This window comes from Rhipicephalus sanguineus, chromosome 4 (assembly GCF_013339695.2).
Source record: "Rhipicephalus sanguineus isolate Rsan-2018 chromosome 4, BIME_Rsan_1.4, whole genome shotgun sequence".
Taxonomy (NCBI): Eukaryota; Metazoa; Arthropoda; class Arachnida; order Ixodida; family Ixodidae; genus Rhipicephalus; species Rhipicephalus sanguineus.
In genome coordinates this window covers 183,088,947-183,109,762 of record NC_051179.1, presented here as the reverse complement: position 1 = coordinate 183,109,762, position 20,816 = coordinate 183,088,947, and the positions used below count along the sequence as shown (strand labels likewise).

At 46.4% G+C, this 20,816-nt stretch overlaps 1 protein-coding gene across 1 annotated transcript in view; it reads left to right on the top strand.

The window, feature by feature from the left end:
- Window positions 1-10,718, top strand: part of LOC125758361 (uncharacterized) — an 80,987-nt gene extending 70,269 nt beyond the window's left edge. The window contains exon 5 of the mRNA XM_049415439.1: window positions 10,485-10,718. Coding sequence (XP_049271396.1) covers window positions 10,485-10,718 — 234 coding nt within the window. The remainder of the gene's footprint in view (window positions 1-10,484) is intronic.
- Window positions 10,719-20,816: the final 10,098 nt, after the last annotated feature.

Genomic DNA, 20,816 nt, shown 5'->3' with positions numbered 1-20,816 from the left:
CATCAGAGAAGAAGTTCTCAGCAACGTTCCTGAGTATGAAGAACATGTATTAAATGCGAAGCATTTCTACAGAAAAAAAGCCGCCAGATCCCACGCATTGTGGGAATCGATGTAATGCGAAGCAGCCAGCAAAGAGCTGCATACATCGTCTTGTCTGTTATTGAGGAAAATGCGTGCCACTCATGTTATTTATGTTCGTTACACAGTAACGTCGCGCAACACCAAATTCAGGGTAGACCAAGCTAGCGAAACTGCCGCCAGCGCACCATGAGCGTGGCACGTAAGTCACGCTGTACATGACATGCGTGTCATGATTTTCATGTTAACTCGGGTTATTTATGTTCGTCGCACAGTCACGTCGCGCAATACCAATTTCGGGATAGATCAAGCTAGCGGAACGGCCACCAGCGCACCATGATCGTGGCACGTAAGTCATGCTGTACGTGACATGCGTGTCATGATTTTCCTATTAGCTAGTGTTATTTATGTTCGTCACACAGTCGCGTCGCAAGATACCAATTTTGGTGTATATCAAGCTAGCGAAACGGCCGCCAGCGCACCATGAGCGCGGCACGTAAGTCATGCTGTACATGACACGCTTGTCATGATTTTCATGTTAAGTCGTGTTATTTATGTTCGTCATACAGTCATGTCGCAAGATACCAATTTTGGCATATATCAAGCTAGCGAAACGGCCGCCAGCGCACCATGAGCGTGGAACGTAAGTCATGTTATACATGACATGCTTTTCATGATTTTCATGTTAAGTCGTGTTAATTATGTTCGTCACACAGTCACATCGCGCAATACTGATTTCGGGGTAGATCAAGCTAGCGAAGCGGCCCCCAGCGCACCATGAGCGCGGCACGTAAGTCATGCTGTACATGACATGCTTGTCATGATTTTCATGTTAAGTCGTGTTATTTATGTTCGTCACACAGTCACGTCGCGCAATACCAATTCCGGGGTAGATCAAGCTAGCGATACGGCCGCCAGAGCACCATGAGCGTGGCACGTAAGTCATGCTGTACATGACATGCTTGTCATGATTTTCATGTTAAGTCGTGTTATTTATGTTCGTCACACAGTCACGTCGCGCAATACCAATTCCGGGGTAGATCAAGCTAGTGATACGGCCGCCAGAGCACCATGAGCGTGGCACGTAAGTAATGCTGTACATGACATGCTTGTCATGATTTTCATGTTAAGTCGTGTTAATTATGTTCTTCACACAGTCACATCGCCCAATACCAATTCCGGGGTAGATCAAGCTAGCGATACGTCCGCCAGCGCACCATGAGCGTGGCATGTAAGTCATACTATACATGACATGCGTGTCATGGTTTTCATGTTAACTCATGCTATTTATGTTTGTCATGCAGTCATGTCGCAAGGTACCAATTTTTGTATATATCAAGCAAGCGAAACGGCCGCCAGCGAACCATGAGCGTGGAACGTAAGTCATGTTATACATGACATGCTTTTCAGGATTTTCATGTTAAGTCATGTTAATTATGTTCGTCACACAGTAACGTCACGCAGTACCAATGTTGGTATATATCAAGCCAGCGAAACAGCCGCGAGCGCACCATGAGCGTGGCATGCATATGATGCTGTACATGACATGCGTGTCATGATTTGCACGTTAGGACCTGTCACCTATGTTCGTCATACACTCTTGTCACGCCGTATCAATTTTGGTATATATCAAATTAACGAAACGGCCGCAAGAGCACCAAGACTGTGGCATGTATATCATGTCGTTCATGACATGCATGTCATGATTTTCATGTTATGACTCGTCATTCATGTTCGTCATACAGTCATGCTATGTCATACCAATTTTGGTGTACATTCGATTAACGAAGCGAGCAGGAGAGCACAAAGTCGTAGGCGGCTAGATAGATAGATAGATAGATAAATAAATAGATAGATAGATAGATAGATAGATAGATAGATAGATAGATAGATAGATAGATAGATAGATAGATAGATAGATACGCTCAAAGTCGCAGAAGTTCGCTAAGAAATGCTTCGCATTTAAAACGCCGCCTATGTTGACGCTGCTACATACGTGAACGGGAAAGACGCTGTGGTGACGATGATCGACGCTCAATTAAGGGAGAAGGTCAGCGCATCGCCGAAGAGTAAGGCCGCGCACACTTGTGCAGTTCATCAGAAAGAGGGCGCTTTCCTCACCGCAAGGAAGGGAAGCGCCCTGTTTGCCGTGCCATGTGCACAGTTCGTCCTTTGTGGGAGGAACAGCGCACTTTTCGGGTGAACTGTGCGCAGTTACTCCCGCATACATTTTTGAGCGTAAAGGTGGGTTCAGTAGATCGCTTACAGTTTGTACGCGTTGCGCTCTCGTCGCACACTTAGGCCATGGAAAGCACGAAGGGCTCGCTGCAGCGTCCGCGTTTGCGAAATGACTGAACCTTTCTTCATATGACTTTCGAATTTGCTGCCAACGGATTCTTCATAAACATTGCTTCGCCCTTGAGGTTCACGGTGCCACTTTTTATTTCGCTCGTACTCACCGTGATTGTGAAAGTATTCCGCTTGCTTGAGTATATTTGTTGTGATCCACTGTGATTCGAACTGGAGCCTACTAACATTTGGCAGCCGCCGCGGTTGCGCAGTGGTTACGGCGCTCGGCTGCTTACCCGAAATTCACGCGTTAGATCCCGCCCGCGGCAGTCGCATGTTAGTGGAGGCGGAATGCTAGGCGCCAGTGTACTAAAGATTTATGGCGTGTTACAATACTCACCGTAGAAGGATAGATAGACAGCTAAGTGGACAGCAGCCATCCTATTACCATTCTCGCGTAGCCAATAAAATAGGCAGCTTCGCTCTAGTTCACTTTAGCTTCGCGGAGCCAGCATCGCAGACAAAAACGATGCAGGTTACTTTGCTGTGCAAACAAGATGGCGGCTCATCGAACTGATCGGATCTCGCCATAATGGTCGTCTATACACAAGCAGTCAATTTTCCACGCGCTCAATATGAGCTACATTCAATTTTTCATAGATTTGAGCACGAAAAAAGTCATAGAAACAACGGTTACGTTTGTTTTTCTTAGCTTTCACTTCGCGAAGCGAGGTGGCGTGACGTCGCGCAGATGTCTGCCAGACGCGATCCGTTTCTCGGACGACTGGGGATCGATGCTGTCTTCGAAGCTGTCAGCGTAGGCTGTCTACGATGCTGTCAAGAATTGGAACAGCCTTAGGTGCGTGTTAAAGGACCCCAGGTGGCCGAAATCTGCAGTATCCCACCTATACGGCGGGGTTCATAATTACATCGGGCTTTGACACGTAAAACGTGAGAAGGGATTAACCTCACATTGAATGCCACGCGCTGTCTTGTAGCATTAAAAATGGGAGACGTAGAAAGATACATTACCTAGGTTTTCATATTACAGCGAAAGCTGTTATGAGATCATTTGTGCGGCCGTTTTTGGCGCCGTAGTTGTCCGCCGCCGGTGTCGGTAACCACTATCGCTCGAAATAAAAAAAAAAGAAAATATTCTAGGTTGGAACGAGGTTCGAACCTGGGCCCTCTGCGTGAGAGCCCAGTATTCAACCTCAGAGCCATGCCGGTGCTTGAAACTGCTTGGCAAAAAGGTCCTATACAGGCTTTATGTCTGTAAGGAATCACATTAACATATGCAATATAGCGTGGTAGAAGAGTAAAATAAGCACCAAGCGTAGCACAACGCGAATTCTGTAACCAGGCGTCACACAATGCGAATTGCGCAACGAGTCGGTTGTTGAATGCTTCCAACCCATTACAAAGGGCTCCGCCATAATTCTTCATCGTCATCAGGCACAGCATCAACAAATTGCTCATAATGCCTTATGTGCGTTCAGCAGGTACCACGGCTCTCCGTAGAATGACGAAAAATGGCACAGTGCCTGCTGCCCTACTTTTCAAAAATTACAATGATTTATAGCTTAGTGGGTTCCTCGCAAGTGCACTTGACACTTGTATTGGTTGCCAAGGAAGCCTATAAGTGCATGATCCATTTCCTCGGGGTCTCAGTAAGACTACAATGATTTATAGCGTAGTGGGTACCTCGCAAGCGCACTTGTATTGGTTGCCAAGGAAGCCGCCGGTGTCCGCCACCACTATCGCTCGAAATAAGAAAGAAAAACACAAAATAAGAAAATAATTCTAGCATAGAACGAGTTTCGAACCTGGGCCCTCTGCGTGAGAGCCCAGTATTCAACCTCTGAGCCATGGCGGTGCTTGAAACTGCTTCGCAAAAAGGTCCTATACAGGCTTTATGTCGGGAAGGAACCACATTAACATATGCAATGTAGCGTGGTAGAAGAGTGCGTGATCCATTTCCTCGGGGTCTCAGTAAAGTTCTTCGCCCACCTCCCTCCCCCCATCTCTCTCCCACGTCAACGTATGCTATACCCCTGCCACACTGGAGGTGTTAATGGCATTTGGTTCGAAGGTCATTCGGCGCAACGAATGTCATTCGATATGAGGTGGTGCTACACAGGAAAAAGTAATGTCATTCGTTCGTGATACCAATGTCGATAATTTAGAAAAAGAAAGCCAGAAAAGTTGAGTAAGGTAAATGTAGCGTGGTAGAAAACGTAAGTTATTTATTTTAAAAGACATATAGGGAGTCGCTTTGCTAAAAGAAACACGCATAGAAATTTTGTATTGGAATATTTCTGGCCACTACAAGCCAACACGAGCCTTAGCTTTTAGCCGCAGCTGATAGAATGAACACAAGAAACATGGCGGACATGGCGGTGCCACTGAACAACGACGCTAAGCTGCACCAAATAAAGCGTTTAGTTGCTGTCTACTTGGCGTTTCTTGAGAAGCGCGTTAGCCAGAGGAAGAGGCTTGAGTATGAGATAAACGAAGAATGTAGACGCAGCGACGACATTCAGCAGCGCATTCAAGCGAACGCGTTCGCTAATGCAGGAGTGGTCGCTACAGCATCGATCATTCACCGGGAACGTTGGACCTTCCAAAGGAACGAACGATGGTTTGAAGATACGCTGCCAAACCTTGGAGACCGTCACTTCAAACAAGCCTTTCGGGTGTCACCCTCTACGTTTAGGTATTTGGTGGAAGCCTGCGGATGTGTATTAGAACGCCAGACAACGCGGCTGAGAAAGCCCATCTCCGTAGAAAAGAGAGTGGCGGTGGGACTGTACCGGTTGTGTTCGAGTGCAGAAGACAGAACTATTGCACATCTTTTTGGAATTGGGAGATCCACAGTGAACGCACTCTACAAAGATTTTTGCAAGGCTGTAATCAGCCAACTAGAAAGCGAGTGGCTCCAAATGATCCGGCGGGATGACATGAAGGAAGATATCAGGGAATTCTTCGCTTTCAGCGGGTTTCCTCATGGCATAAGCGCCCTCGACGGCTGCCACTTTTGTGTGTCACCACCGAAAGAACATGCGGTGGATTATTACAACTACAAAGGATGGTAAGTATCAGAAGTTCTTTTGGTTTAAAGGCGTTTGATCAGCACAGCTTCAGCCTTGTTCTCTATGTTTTAGGGGAAATTGTAAACTTCACGTGGTCGTTTAGTCCGAAATTCGCGCATACTTCAAATTAATACATAGATGCATGAAATAAAAGTTCGACAGAAGTTTGCAATTGAAACATTCGGTCGAGCTTTCTTTTTATTCTCGCTGCCTATTCAAGTTTCGCAGTCAGGGTGTTTCAGTGACCGATTTATTAATGTGTAATATATTTCGTTGTTAGGACGGCGCAAAATTACCGCTTTACATTAGCGTGGAAGTCCTATAATCACTCTGAAGAAGTGCAGATGCTTGTATCACTCTGTTAGGAAGTTATTTTGCATGTGACTGTAGTGCAAGTGCAGCATGAAAACTGGTATTAATGCATGTCTTCTTCGCACGTACAGCATCGTACTGCTTGCAGTGGTCGACCATATGTACCGTTTTCGGTATATCAACATTGGAGCCCCTGGCAGGTGCCACGACGCCAACGTGTATGCAAGGTCAAATCTGTCGAAGATGGTTGACGGTGGGTGCTTCAGATTACGCGTGGCTGTGTTTGAGGACGTCGAGGTGCAGCCAATAATACTGTGTGACCAGGCTTTTCCACTGACAACAAACCTGCTCAAGCCGTTTCCTAATGCGTCGCCAAACACAGAGGAAGCTACATTCAACTATAATTTATCGAGGATTAGACGTATTGTGGAAAATGCGTTCGGGAGGCTGAAGGCACGCTTAGGATTTGTAATGAAAAGAATGGAATGTACCTTGGCAAATGCGAAGCTCGCCATCAGGGCATCATGTACTTTACACAACATATGTGAAGGCTTTCGGGACAGCGCGGAACGACAGTGGGAGCAAGAAGCCCGTGCCTTCGATGCTCTGTACGAGCAGCCATCGCACACTACCACTGCATCCAGTGGTGCAGGTGATGTAGTTAGAGGTGCTCTTGCGCAGTATTTTTGGAAGTTGAACCAGAACCCGTAACTCTCAGACGTTGTCACAGAGGTTTGATTGATTTGATTGATATGTGGGGTTTAACGTCCCAAGCCACACTATGATTATGAGAGACGCCGTAGTGGAGGGCTCCGGAAATTTCGACCACCTGGGGTTCTTTAATGTGCACCCAAATCTGAGCACACGGGCCTACAGCATTTTCGCCTCAATCGAAAATGCAGCCGCCGCAGCCGGGATTCGATCCCGTGACCTGCGGGTCAGCAGCCGAGTACCTTAGCCACTAGACCACCACGGCGGGGCTGTCACAGAGGTTTGCGATTCTCACTGGTGTCGGAAGAGAAATATCCTACGACTGACTTTGAAGGAACGGCGCCTCGGGTGGTTTTCCACACAAGCAGCAAAAGTCACCTGTTGTGAAAGTGCACAAACCACGAACGAATTTGGCTGCTTTGGGAGTTGACGTTTAACCAGTCAATAGTGCGGTCATCGGTGTCACAAGTCTTGTGGAGGCGGCGTTTGTGGCGTGACCCACGTAACAAACCGAGTCGACTATAACACCAGGCACCGTCATCATTTACCTGAAGTGGCGAGACCATCTGCGGTGCCCCATCAACTCCCTTACGAGCACCACAACCTGGCATGGTCCTTACGGAACTTTTGTGTGTGTTTTTTACTGTTTTTTATTTATCATCGCCTGTTTCTTGCCAAGCTTTTTATTGATATGCCGTGTTGTCTGTTTTTCTCTTCTGTACTTGTAGTTATTCATTCAGTGCATATTGTCTAGTGTCTTTTTTTCTTTTTCATCATGCATACTTTTTCCCCTCTTAATTGATTTCGTTAGCTCTTGACATTGTCGTTGTTCAAAGTGAATGCTTGTTTGTTCTCTGTACAAAGGGTCTGCCATTCAACACGAACACCAGTACACGTGCAACCCTGCATGGGTCGACCGGCCATCAAAAGTTCCAAATGCACCACTTCAAGGCAGGCCTAAGCCCGAGTCTGCCGCGGCACCGTTGCTAGACCAGCCTCACCGAAGTGTGTGTCAGACGTGAAGGTACACCAAGCTGTGGAAGCTTTACAGGTGTTAGCTAGGGCTTATATACTTGTTTAAAGTACACCTTCGTGATGTAATGCTCCCATAAAGATCACTTCGACTAAGTGCAGAAAACATAAATACTGTTTATTTACAATGATACCTATACAATTAGCTCCCAGCCATCTTTTCGAGCACAGATATGAGCCTCTCTTCGCGATCCGCTGCTGCCTGGTCCAATTTTAGCTGTCTCTCACGCAGTTGCAGCTCTTTGTTTTTGGAACGCTCCAAAGAGAGGCGCAGCTGCCGCTGCTCCTCGATAAGCTCCGACATTAGCATTTGCTGCGGTGACTGCTTCTTGTTGGACTGCCGCTGCTGTGTTTCTTCTGCAGCTGGTGTTGCTGTTGTCCCTTCACTCGTTCGTGTATCTGCACCTTCTGTTGGACTGCTGCTGGCTTCAGTTTCTTGTGTTGCTGTGGGGTCTGTCACCTGTATAGAAATTTCGTGGCCTCCCAAGGCATCATCCGCCTGCTCACATGTGCTGCCCATCTGCATATCCCTTATGATCTGAAAAAGAAACAATAAATAGATTGAAAATGAAAGTGGTCTGCCTATATTTATTTGTGTATTCCTGATTAAAGAATTGTTAACTTTGCAAAACTAGCACAAGAAAGGCATTACATCAAAACTTACAAACTACTCTATAAAGTTAATACTCATAATACTGTAGCTAATATTAATGAAGGAAAGAAGTGTACATTTAAGGGCTCGTTTTCTTTGTTAGACACAATAGTATGTTCTGTTGCATGTTAACACATTTTGACAATAACTTGAATCCAATTCAGAAAATAAGATGAAAGTTTTTCTGAGCAGAAAACCAAAATTTTTTTAATTGTGTATAGATGTAACCACTGCACAACCAGATTACAAAGACAACTGCCATCATTTCACTTACCTGCTCCACTGCGCTGCTGTCACTGCATGCCGTTTCTTGCAGCAGGCTTGCATCGTTCATAGGCAGCGCTTGCAGAAATCTGTTGATCTCCCAGTAGTAGGGCCACGTAATCTTTCCACATCCAGTACCCTTTTTCTTGTTGATGTCTCTGCAATAACAAGGGTAAAACTCAGTCATGTTTACGCTAAACTGTCAACATAAACGAGTGAACATTTTCAATCAGCTGTTACGCACTCGAGTCGCTCGCTTCGACAATATTTATTCTAGCTTTCTTGAAATGCGTTCAGAACAGAGACAGTAGTAATATAGTCATGCCGAGCTCTCTGCATCTGCTAGGACTCGATCAATCCCATGCACTCAGACGACTCTGCACGCGAAAACGCTGGGACGTGCATTCGCTTCATCCGTGACGTGACGGGGAAAAAAATGAATGAAAAAAATACGTATCGCGTCTATTGAAGTTCTCTAGAACGCGAAGTCATAGAGGCACCCATGGCAGTTGGTGGTGCGACAGCACGCTCACAAAAAACGAGACCGTTCCACCTTTGTCAATTTAAAAGCGCGGTCTCTCACATCCATACGGGATAACCGCTTGCAAAGGAGGAGCGCACAGTACAGTTACTTAATTTTTGATAAGTTAATAAATATGCGCAGCGCGTAAAAAAAAGTCACACTTACCTGTACTTGTTCCCCAGGTTTTCAATTTGTGTCTTCGTCTCTTTCAGGGTCTTCTCGATCCCAAGTTTGTGCAACTCCTCGACAATCCGGGCGTACACTGTACTATTCCTTTTGGCTTTACGCAGGTCCCTCAGATTATCTTCCCATAGCCTTATCAGAGCAAGCGTCTCCGTCTGAGTCCAGTGCGCACGCGGAGCTGATGCCATCGCTGCAAACACACGTACGCGTCGGCGTGTGTTTGTTTACAATATGGCCGACCGCGCCGTCGGCCGGAAGCCTGCGAGTGGTCTCTGTACCACTGAGGTTGAGAGTACAAAGTTTTTTGCGACAGCATTCCACACAACTGCTCTCGTTAAGATCACTGATGCCTTAAAAAACTCAAAATTAATAGCGTGTTTGCATTATTTCTTCTCAAATTGAGAATGCTGAGTGCCACATTTCAAGTAGTCTATGGGGTTGAGAGTATACATTCGGTGCTAGTGCGATGGCGAATGTGTTTCTCGAACTCATTCGATCGCCTAAGTCATTCGGTTCTAATGACATTAAATATCGCTGTATAGCAGCCGCATAATCTCATTAGGTGCGAATGTCATTCTGTTCGAATGACATTAAAAGGTCCAGTGTGGCAGGGGTATTATACAACATGGCGGGAGAGGGAAATAGCGACTGGGCGTCACCCAATGGAAATTACATCACTGGTGGGCCGTTTAAAGCTTCCAACCCATTCCAAAGGGCTGAGTCATAATTCTTCATCGTCATCAGTCGTCGCTTCAACAAAGTGCACATAACGCTTTACAGACGTGTAGCTGGTACCTCGCTTCTCCGAAGAATGACGAATAATGATTTAGTAGGTGCTTCCCTTCACAAAAATTGTGATTTATGGCGTAGTGGGTATCTTGCTAGTGTACTTGTATTAGTAGCCCCAAGAGAGCTTACAACGGGCTCTAGAAACGCCGCTCTTCCAGCTTTCGCTGTGACTGTGTTGCGGTGTCAGCGCAGGCCTGGCGTTTTTGCGTAAGCACGCATGGATGCCTTAATCTCCGTCAAGCACTGAGCACCATATAGTTTACTGACGCAAACAACCGTGTTAATTCACGGGAGGCATTTAGTACTTACTATGTATTCATCCGTTCGTATCTTGCTGGCCTTACACGCGGCTAATACATTAGCTCGGTGTCATTACGCAGTCAATGATGGCTAGCGCTGACAAATACGAAGTATTGGTATATGTTACTTATGTGACGTAAATAAAATAATGCCCACGGACTATTTCCTGAGTAGGAAGCCTGTGCTGCTGTTTTGTCGTCTGTTTTCTGTTTCAGCTTTGCAGAAAGCTGTGCGATAATCGCACTCTCATATTCCACAGGGCTGCCTGGCGTCAGCGAATGGCCGGCTAGGGCCTTTGGCTCGAACCCGGGTGCGTTTCACTTCGTGGCTCGTGCTCGTGGTGGTAGCTGGCGCGTGCACTTTGGTGTGCCTGGCCAGCTCGGTGTGGGATGTTCGTAGCTACATGCAGTACCGCACGACTGTGCAGTTCGAGCAGCAGCCACTATCGGGTATCGCATTCCCAGCTATGACGATCTGCAACGAGAACGGGTAAGCAGCTCCCTCCCGTTTCAGCACGTCAAACGACACCATGAGTGCAAGTGCTTGCTGTGAGAGCCATGTGCTTACCATGAGCTTTACTTCGTAGTTCGCCACACGGAATACTGAACGTTTTAAAGCAATGCCACTTTTTTCGCTCCCATACCTAATACTTACATTTGTATTTATTATTGTAAATTGATCTATGTATGTTACACAGTATCTTCCGGAAAGATGGAAAAGTGTGATATACCGCCTGATCAAGTTGCTTACGGCGTGAAAACGTCTTTTTCGCAGAATTTTTTATCGATTTTTCTTGAGATGCATCTGAGCCCCATTGGTGATATACAGTGAACTCTCAATTGAGTGAACTTCAAGGGACCCAAGGAAACAGTTCACTTAACTGAAAGTTCACTAAACTGAATATTCACTAGAATATGGAACAGCATTGGGCACAGCAGTCATTAGAGTCAAAAGTGTGAAATGCAATTTATTTTGAAAAGAAATCTGTAATTTTCATTTGGACTGGTGCCCTAAAAGCGCAAGAAGAGACAAAGCTTTCCAGAGAGTGTACGTTTCTGTGCACTGCCTCTGGCACAGCTTGTTGCTGAGACACGAAGTTAACATACTCTACCGCCTCGGCTAAAGTTACAGGATTTGAACCTGCCTCAGCCGTTACGACTTGCTCGTCGCACTCTTCTGGTTCCGGACGAACACTCCAAACAATTTCCACATCAGATAGTTCTGCGCAAGTGACGAGATCACTGTCACACTGCACATAGTCCTCAAATGAAGCACCACTGACAACGTCCGGCTGTTGACAGACCTCTGTCCACATTCCAGAGTCAATGACCTCGTCGTGCTCTTCTTCTTGCTCATTTGCATCCTGCATGGGAGAAAGGCCGGATTTGTGCCAGCAGTTTCTAATTGTAGCCTGTGACACTGACCACCAGGAGCCTGTCACCATCTCGGCCACCTGCCTGACATTGATGGGCTCATTGTTCCCAATCGTTATATTAGTTAAAACCCGCTGCACAAGCCGCCGTCGGTACTCGACCTTCAAGTTTTGTATGATGCCCAAGTCGAGCGGTTGAAGCACGGTGGTGCAATTTGGCGGGAGGTATTCGACACGCACACTGCTCAAATGGAGATCGACAAGATGTGCAGAGCAATTGTCTACAGTCAAATGAATCTTTCTTTTTGCCTTTCTCATTTTTTCGTTAATGCTCAGCAGCCACTCACTGAAGAGATTCCTGCTTTTTGGTTGCTTTTATATGTGCATGGAAGTGAAGGGAAACCTTTAAAACATCGCGGTTTCGCGTATTTTCCTACGGGTATGTTTTGGGATCGCAGGTCGCGGAGTCATACCGCAACGGTATCATCCACTGCCTTGAAATGTCCCGTGCAGAGTCGTTTCCTGGTAGGATTGAACAAAGTTTCTGCTTCGAGCTTCGATTTTTGTTTCACTATCGTTGACAACGTCGATGGTGCAATTCCGTATCCCTTCGCAATGTCCACTTGCCTTTGCTCGCTGTCCAGACACTGAAGGATTTTGAGCTTGTCTGACAGAGACAACCGCTTCCGTTTCGTCAAACTCATTACGAAAGTGCCGAAATGCGCTGTTGTTTCCCGAAATGAAGATGGCCGCACAATACCGATGATGCCGATGAGACAGACAAAAAAAAAGCCGGAAGATCCCACGCATTGTGGGAATCGATGTAATGCGAAGCAGCCAGCAAAGAGCTGCATACATCGTCTTGTATGAGGAAAATGCGTGTCATGGTTTTCATGTTAACTCCTATTATTTATGTTCGTCACACAGTAACGTCGCGCAATACCAACTTCGGGGTCGATCAAGCTAGAGAAACGGCCGCCAGCGGCCCATGAGCGTGGCACGCAAGTCATGCTATACATGACATACTTGTCATGACTTTCATGTTAACTCGTGTTATTTATGTTGCTCACACCGTCACGTCGCAAGATACCAATTTTGGTGTATATCAAGCTCGCGCAACGGCCGCCAGCACCCCATGAGCGTGGCACGTAAGTCATCCTGTACATGACATGCGTGTCATGATTTTCATGTTAACTCGTGTTATTTGTGTTCGTTACACAGTCACGTCGCGCAATACCAATTTCGGGGTAGATCAAGCTAGCGAAACGGCCGCCAGCGCCCCATGAGCGTGGCACGTAAGTCATGCTGTACGTGATATGCGTGTCATGATTTTCATGTTAACTCGTGTTTTTATTGCGATAGCAATTATATGGACAGTCTCGGCTGGATTTTGCCGTCGCCGTCGCCGCCGTCATGCACCGTATATGTATAAGTATGTATATATATAAAGGCCCCAAAGAAAACTCAGAAAAAATGCTTCCGAAGCGCGGAATCGAACCAGGGACCTGTTGCTCCGCAGCGAGCGGCGCTATCCACTACGCCACGAAACGCAGATCCTCCACGTAGCTAACGGCGAGCGTTATATACACACCATTTAGCGCAGCACGGACTCGGAGACAGCAGGCGATAATAAGCGTTTCTTCATTACCAGCGAGGTGGCGCTAGGAGCCCGACGGGCGCATTTAAAAGTCGTCGGCGAGCTCGCTCGCTTCTTCTTATATTTGCGCATGGGAGAAGCTTGCCGTTCCGCTGTCTGCTCGCGCGGTTTTCTCGTGGCGAGGGGTAGAGGAATGTTTCACGCTTTCACCGTGATGTCCGTGCTCATGTTACGGCGCGTACGAATGTCACTCGAGCTCAGGGACGCCGCCAAACGAACAAACAGAAGATGAGCGCGAACTATCAAGTGTCACAGCTCGACACTTGAAGCACGCTAGTTTCCTTCGCTGCTTCGGCCGCCTTTGCAACAGAAGCGCTGTTCAAACTGAGAGTATCCATTGGCGAGCCTCACTTCGTATAGCATTAGTTCCTTGCTATCGCATTCATTGCTTCGCCCATGCGGCGAAACTGTGACTTTTTATGTTCGCCACACAGTCACGTCGCGCAATACCAATTTAGGGGTAGAGCAAGCTAGCAAAATGGCCGCCAGCGCTCCATGAGCGTGGCACGTAAGTCATGCTGTACATGACATGCGTGTCATGATTTTCATGTTAACTCGTGTTATTTATGTTCGTTACACAGTCACGTCACAAGACACCAAGTGTATATAAATCTAGCGAAACCGCCGCCAGCGCCCCATGAGCGTGGCACGTAAGTCATGCTGTACATGACATGCGTGTCATGATTTTCATGTTAACTCGTGTTATTTATGTTCGTTACACAGTCACGTCGCGCTATACCAATTTCGGGGTAGATCAAGCTAGCGAAGCCGCCGCCAGCGCCCCATGAGCGTGCCACGTAAGTCATGCTGTACATGACATGCGTGTCATGATTTTCATGTTATCTCGTGTTATTTATGTTCGTCACACAGTCACGTCGCAAGATACCAATTTTGGTGTATATCAAACTAGCGCAACGGCCGCCAGCGCACCATGAGCGTAGCATGTAATTCATGCTGTACATGACATGCGTGTCATGATTTTCACGTTATGACTTGTCATTTATGTTCGTCATACAGCCATGTTACGCCATACCAATTTTGGTGCACATTCGATGAACCAAGCGACCAGGAGAGCACAAAGTCGTAGGCGGCTAGATAGATAGATAGATAGATAGATAGATAGATAGATAGATAGATAGATAGATAGATAGATAGATAGATAGATAGATAGATAGATACGCTCAAAGTCGCAGAAGTTCGCTAAGAAATGCTTCGCATTTAAAAAAAAAGAAGGGGCGAACTGACGCACACGTGGCTCGTTTCCGTCACCCGCACGGCCGCTTTGCCTGAGCGGCGCTGCATGCACAAGCGAAGTCGCGCCGCCGCCGATGGATGGGCGATTTAGTGGCGGCTCGCATCGGCTATGCCAGTGCTGCAGTGTACAAAGCTTCCTTTAATTGATTTAAAAAATAAGCCTGAGCCCGCGGATCAAGTTCGTTCAACAGAAAAATTCACTATTCTGAAATTCGTTTAACTGAAAGATTTTTGCATGGAACCGATAAGAAAATCACCGGGGATTTTCTAAAAGTTCGTTATTCTGAAATATTCGTTAAACCGACGCTCGTACAAGTGAGAGTTTACTGTAGTTAGTTAGAATTCACGATGAAATGTGTGAGCACTCCTTTGGCATTATTTGGTGACACCTTCACATGCCATGAATTATTCATATACGGGCAATTTTGTCTGGGAATGAGGCTTCAAAAGATACTCGGTCGCACAACATAGTCGCGAACATAATGTTCGACTTACTTTTATACATGCCACATATTGTTTTTTTTTTTTCTTAGGGTACTCATTATTGTTGCTTCATAGTTTTGCACGGAGTAGATAAGATATTCTCATGAACGAAGAAGCTATAATAAAAAGAGTAAAAAGTTGGGCATGTTGGTAATGCAGAACTGATCACGTAGCTCAAAATTTGGCACAGTACAAGAGAAGGGCTCGTCTTCGTGTCAAATACGTGATCAGTTAGCTCTAACGAAAACCGTGCAAAGCGGCTTGAGATGTTCCTGCTTTTATTTCGAACCATTTCTACTTACGTGTCAGGGATTTCGCAGGATGTGAAAAACGCCACACAACGAACAGATTTTGAGCTAACATTGGATTCAGCGGCGGAACTTAAAACGAGGGACAAAAAACTATATTAATGAGCACTAACAGGCAATAATGCCAAGGAAAGTATAGGGGATGTTATTAGTAGTAAATGTAATGTAAATGTTAAGAAACAAAAGTGGACGAAAAGATTACTTGCCGCGGGCAGGGACCGAACCAGCGACCTTCGGATAACGCGTCCGAAAAAACTAGACAGACATGGACGTCGCTGTACTAACAAGTGAAATTTTATTTCTCTGCGTGCGGCTAAATAAATAACCTTTGATGCCTTAAAGAGCGGATAAGAGAACATGCTGCCTCACTGAAGGCAACAGAACCTTGTGGACACCTAGCACCTTATTGCAGGGACTGCGCATGTCAGGCATATCTCGATCAAGTTTCCGCCATAGCGAAAGGAAGCAACAAACTTAAGCGGGAGATAAAAGAAGCCCCAGAGATTGAGAAGGAAGGTGGCACGTGCGTCACTGGTCCTGACAAGAAACCAACTTTCATTTCTCACTGGCGTGTGAAAAACTAGTTCGTGGAAATGACACCAGGCGCCAATCACTGTTAGATACTTGTTGGTGACTGTGCGTGTTTCGGTTATTTATATAGCCGCGCGCATACAAATAAAGTTTCAGTTGTTAGTACAGCGACGCCCTTGTCCGTCTTCTTTTTTTGTCCCTCGTTTTAAGTAAGTTCCGCTGCCCAAACCAGTGTTTGCTATGAACCAACTAGCTCTGGCAAATACCTTTTGAGATTCTGAGCCTTCCTCTTTTAAAGTTTCAAAGATATTGTTCACCGTGTCAGTCTCAAAATGTTCAGAAGCATCATTCAATATAAAGGCATTGCTTTGGAAGTTTGTGCGCCATATTTCGGAAAACTAACAATGCGCATTGAAACCTCACGTATAATATTCACAGTAAGACCTGCTGCTTCCGCGAAAACCCAGCAGAGGGGTTCTCGACCGACGTTAACGAAGAAGCTACGTAGTTAGCGTGTAGGTCCAAGGCACGTGACGAGTACTCCAGTTTAGTGCGCATGGAAGACATTCACTCGCAAGGACACGGGCACGTGCATACGTTTCTAGATTTGCGAGACCAGGCACTGAAAGGGTCAAATGTTTTGATAATGTGTATCCGTGGTATACCTCATTACTGTCCTTGCCTATTTTTCCTAAAAACCAATGTTTAGAATTACACACCACTCTCCTGAAAGTGTGGCTACATTTCGTTTTCGTTTGCTCATAGACAGAATGCTCGACTAGCAACTTAACAAGGGAGTGAAATGATAAAAATTGTTATTTTCCACACGCAGGGTGAACATTACGAAACTTTGCATTGATGCTGGCCGTGGAGAATGCTCGAATGCTTCTTTCGTAAGTTGGATGTTCCCATGTCCCACTCTGTTTCTGCTCGAGCGCTATCTGCGTGCCAGGGCCGTAGCCAGAATATTATTTCACTAAGCAGGTTCGTGCGCGTGTGTGTATATATGCGCGTATTACATTCATGCAAACTGAAAAAAGAAAGAATTGTCGAACGGAGCGGACGTGTGTGTTAACCCTCCCATATCCGCCTGTGCAGTGTATCCGTGTTTTCTGCGCGACACCATAATGAAATATATCTACTTACGCGCCACTAAAGTATGTCTAACGATTTTATTGCGATAGCAATTATATGGACAGTCTCGGCTGGATTTTGCCGTCGCCGGCGCCGTCATTCACCTTATATGTATAAGTATGTATATATATGTAAGTCCCAAAGAAAAATAATTCCGAAAAATGCTTCCAAAGCGCCGAATCGAACCAGCGACCTGTCGTTCACCAGCGCGTGGCGCTAACCACAACGCCAGAAAGCGCAGATCCTTCAGGTAGCTAACGGCGAGCGTTATATACACACACTTTACCGTTGGCAGGACTCAGAGATGGCAGGCGCTTATAAGCGTTTCTTCATTACCAGCGAGATGGCGCGAGGAGCGCGACTCGCGGATTTAAAAGTTGTCGGCGAGCTCGCTCGCTTCTGCCTATATTTGCGCATAGAGAACATCGCCCTTCCGCTGTCTGCTCGCGCGATATTCTCATGGTGAGGGAAGAGGGATGTTTCGAGCTTTAACCGTGATGTCCGCGCTCATGTTACGGAGCGTACGAAAGTCACTTCAGCTTAAGGGACGCCGCTAAACGAACAAACAGACGATGAGCGCGAACTATCAAGTGTCACCACAGCTCGACACTTGAAGCACGCTAGTTTCGTTCGCTGCTTCGGCCGCCTTTGCAACAGGAGCGCTGTTCAAACTGAGAGTATCTATTGGCGAGCCTCTCTTCGTATAGCATTAGTTTCTTCCTATCGCATTCATTGCTTCGCACTTGCGGCGAAACTGTGACTTTTTTCCTTTCCCCACATTTTCGAATCTTCAAGTTCAACACAGGTTTGCAGTTTGTGGTCATTCAATGTGCACTAACGCCTGTAGCCGCCACCTGCAAGTCATTCAATTTCTTGCAGGCGTACGCTATCGGTACGAATATGGAGCTCATGAAGCATTTGCTGCACTACTCTTACCCCATTGCGTACATGGTGGATGATTGCAACATGAAGTTCACAGGAGAGACCTGCCAAAGCTTCAGCTGCACACACTTGCAAGTATCGCCCAGTTTATGCTTCCCATTCCAAAGCAATAATTTCACGGAGCTTCAACTGGACTAGAGGTAAAAAAATAATGAAAAGGAAAAGCAGTCATGATGTATTAAGTTAATAGACTTGTCTCTTTGCTCATACCACCTATTGCCTCGATAACTGCACTTAAGGCACATTCACGCGTGAAAAGCGCAAAGAGAGCGAAAACGACAGAACGGGCGTAAAATCGTGCTCGCGAGTGCAGAGCACGTACACATTTGTTCTGTCGCTGCTGGATACCGCAAGTCTTCGTGAACACATGAAGAGAATGTAACCACTTTTGCCCGTTCCCTGAGCTGTTTACTTCCATCCATCCATCCATCCATCCATCCATCCATCCGTCCGTCCGTCCGTTCGTTTATCTATCTATCTATCTATCTATCTATCTATCTATCTATCTATCTATCTATCTATCTATCTATCTATCTATCTATCTATCTATCTATCTATCTATCTATCTATCTATCTATCTATCTATCTATCTATCTATCTATCTATCTATCTATCTATCTATCTATCTATCTATCTATCTATCTATCTATCTATCTATCTATCACGCACAGGACATGACATAAATAACGTGACTTGCCCACCGTGTACGTCATGAAACCTGTCCTGTTCTGGGGCTTCCGGACATGAAGACGCCGACAGTACTTAAACATGCTTCATTCGCATGCCAGCAACATAACGATAACCAAGAGTGCGCCCACCCAGCCGTGCGCCAAGCGCTTGTACTCACATCGTGGGCGAGGGTGTTGCGATATGGGCCGCGTGACAGAGTATCGCGCGAGCACACGTGTACAGATATGCGAGATCCCCTCCACACTTATTTGAATCCCCAAGCTTTGTCCGGAAAGTTTACGGCACAAAGCGATCACGTGCGCGGCGCTGTCTCTGCGGGTAGCGACGTTCGCTAGTAGCGTTTGAAGTGCCCGCCGGTTCACTTTTGTGCGTTGGGCGTGCTGTCGACTTCGTTTGATGAGTGGGTGGCCGGGATCGGTGCTAGAAATTTTTGCCGTCTTCCACCGATGGGCAGATAGAACTCAGCGGTGATGTCGGTGTTATCTTTGCGGATGTGATTTTGGTGACGCACCCACTGGAATACACCACGAGGGGTCACTACACTCTAACGATATGACACTGGTTCCGTGCGGGCGAGAACTGTTGCACACATCCACTTAGGTCCCGATCGGAAATTGCCTACACGAATGCATCACCTACAGCAAATACGTTGTCGCGACACGGGTGATGCCTTGTTTGGTCAAACTGGCGCTGGAGCACACTGTTCGCGACCGCTGGTCGTATCAGGTCTAGTCTGGTCCGCAAGAGTCTCCCCAGGAGCAAACTGGAAGGGGCCTCCCCTGTCGTAGCATAAGGCGTATTACAACACGCCAGAAAGAAGACGGCTAACTCATCAGTGGCTGTCCTCGGGCTGCTCTTGCTATTAATAATATCTGGGGTTTAACGTCCCAAAACCAGGACATGTTTATGAGTGACGCCGTAGTGGCGGCTCCGTGAATTTCGGCCACCTGGGGTTCTTTAACGTGCGCCTAAATTGAAGTACACGGGCCTGAAACATTTTCGCCTCGTTCTCAAAAGACAGGGCGGCCAAACACGGACACAACAAAGAAGTCAGGAAACCACAAACGCCGACTAACAACTGAAGAGACGGCCAACGGCGGAAAAGAAAGAAGGCACGAAAACTTGTCTTTGCATGCCCATGAAACCGGCGAACCTATCAATTCGGCACGCGTAGGGGTCTACGTGGAAGAAAATTGTTAAGGAATTTGATTTCATCTTTATGCAAGTTAATCGACCGTTGGCTCACGCATGCGCTACCGCTATTCTCGATATGCCATGCTTCAATCATCAGGCGCGTTTCTTCATTTATACACCGGTACAACACTGCGCATTCATCGAATTTTGGCGTGCACTTACAATCTCGACAATGTAAAGATAGATTAGAAGGTGAGCCTCCTGTTAGCGATCTCTTATGTTCCAACAATCTCTGGTTAATGTATCGGCCCGTTTGTCCTACGTAGAAGCGGCCGCAGCTGAAAGGGACCTTATAAAGCACACTCGTACGGCAATCAGTGAATTTGTTGGTGTGTTTTACGAAACAAGTATCGGTCCGCTTCTTGTCCTTTAGTCACTCATTCTTCCTCTGCACAGCGGCAAAAATCTTACCTAGCTTAGTGGCAGCCGTGAAAACAACGTTAACGCCGTATCTACTTCCTACTTTCTTTAGCCTGTGAGATACGCAATGAATGTCCGGTATACCTACGATACGTTTCTTCCTATCGCTTTCTGCAACCATGCTCGGACTTAACATAATGGACTTCTTTAAAAGTTCAGCAACAGTGGCCACTGCATCACGAGGATACCCTACATCTCAAAGACGCGTAACCTGTGCGTTAGAGCTATCAGTCACTTTATGCTCGCGCGACTTCGTGAGGGCTGACTTAAGGCAAGGCATGGCGATGCCGTTTTTTACAACCTTCGAGTGCTTCGACGAAAAATTTAACAGTGGTTTCGAAGACCTAGGAGAATACTGCCAGCACACGTGGTTCTTATGGAACGTTAAGGAAATGTCTAGAAATTGTATTCCTTTAATCTGAGGCAGCTCTTTAGTAAAGCTCAGCCCTCCTCTATTTAGATCAAATTTTTCGCTCACTGAAGTTACGACCGTTTCAAAGTCCTCACCGCTACAAAAATCAAGTAATCGTCCACATAATGAAAAATCTTAATAACTGAATTACTTAAGGCGTCTTCCAAAAGTTTGTCAATCTTGCTAAGGTATAA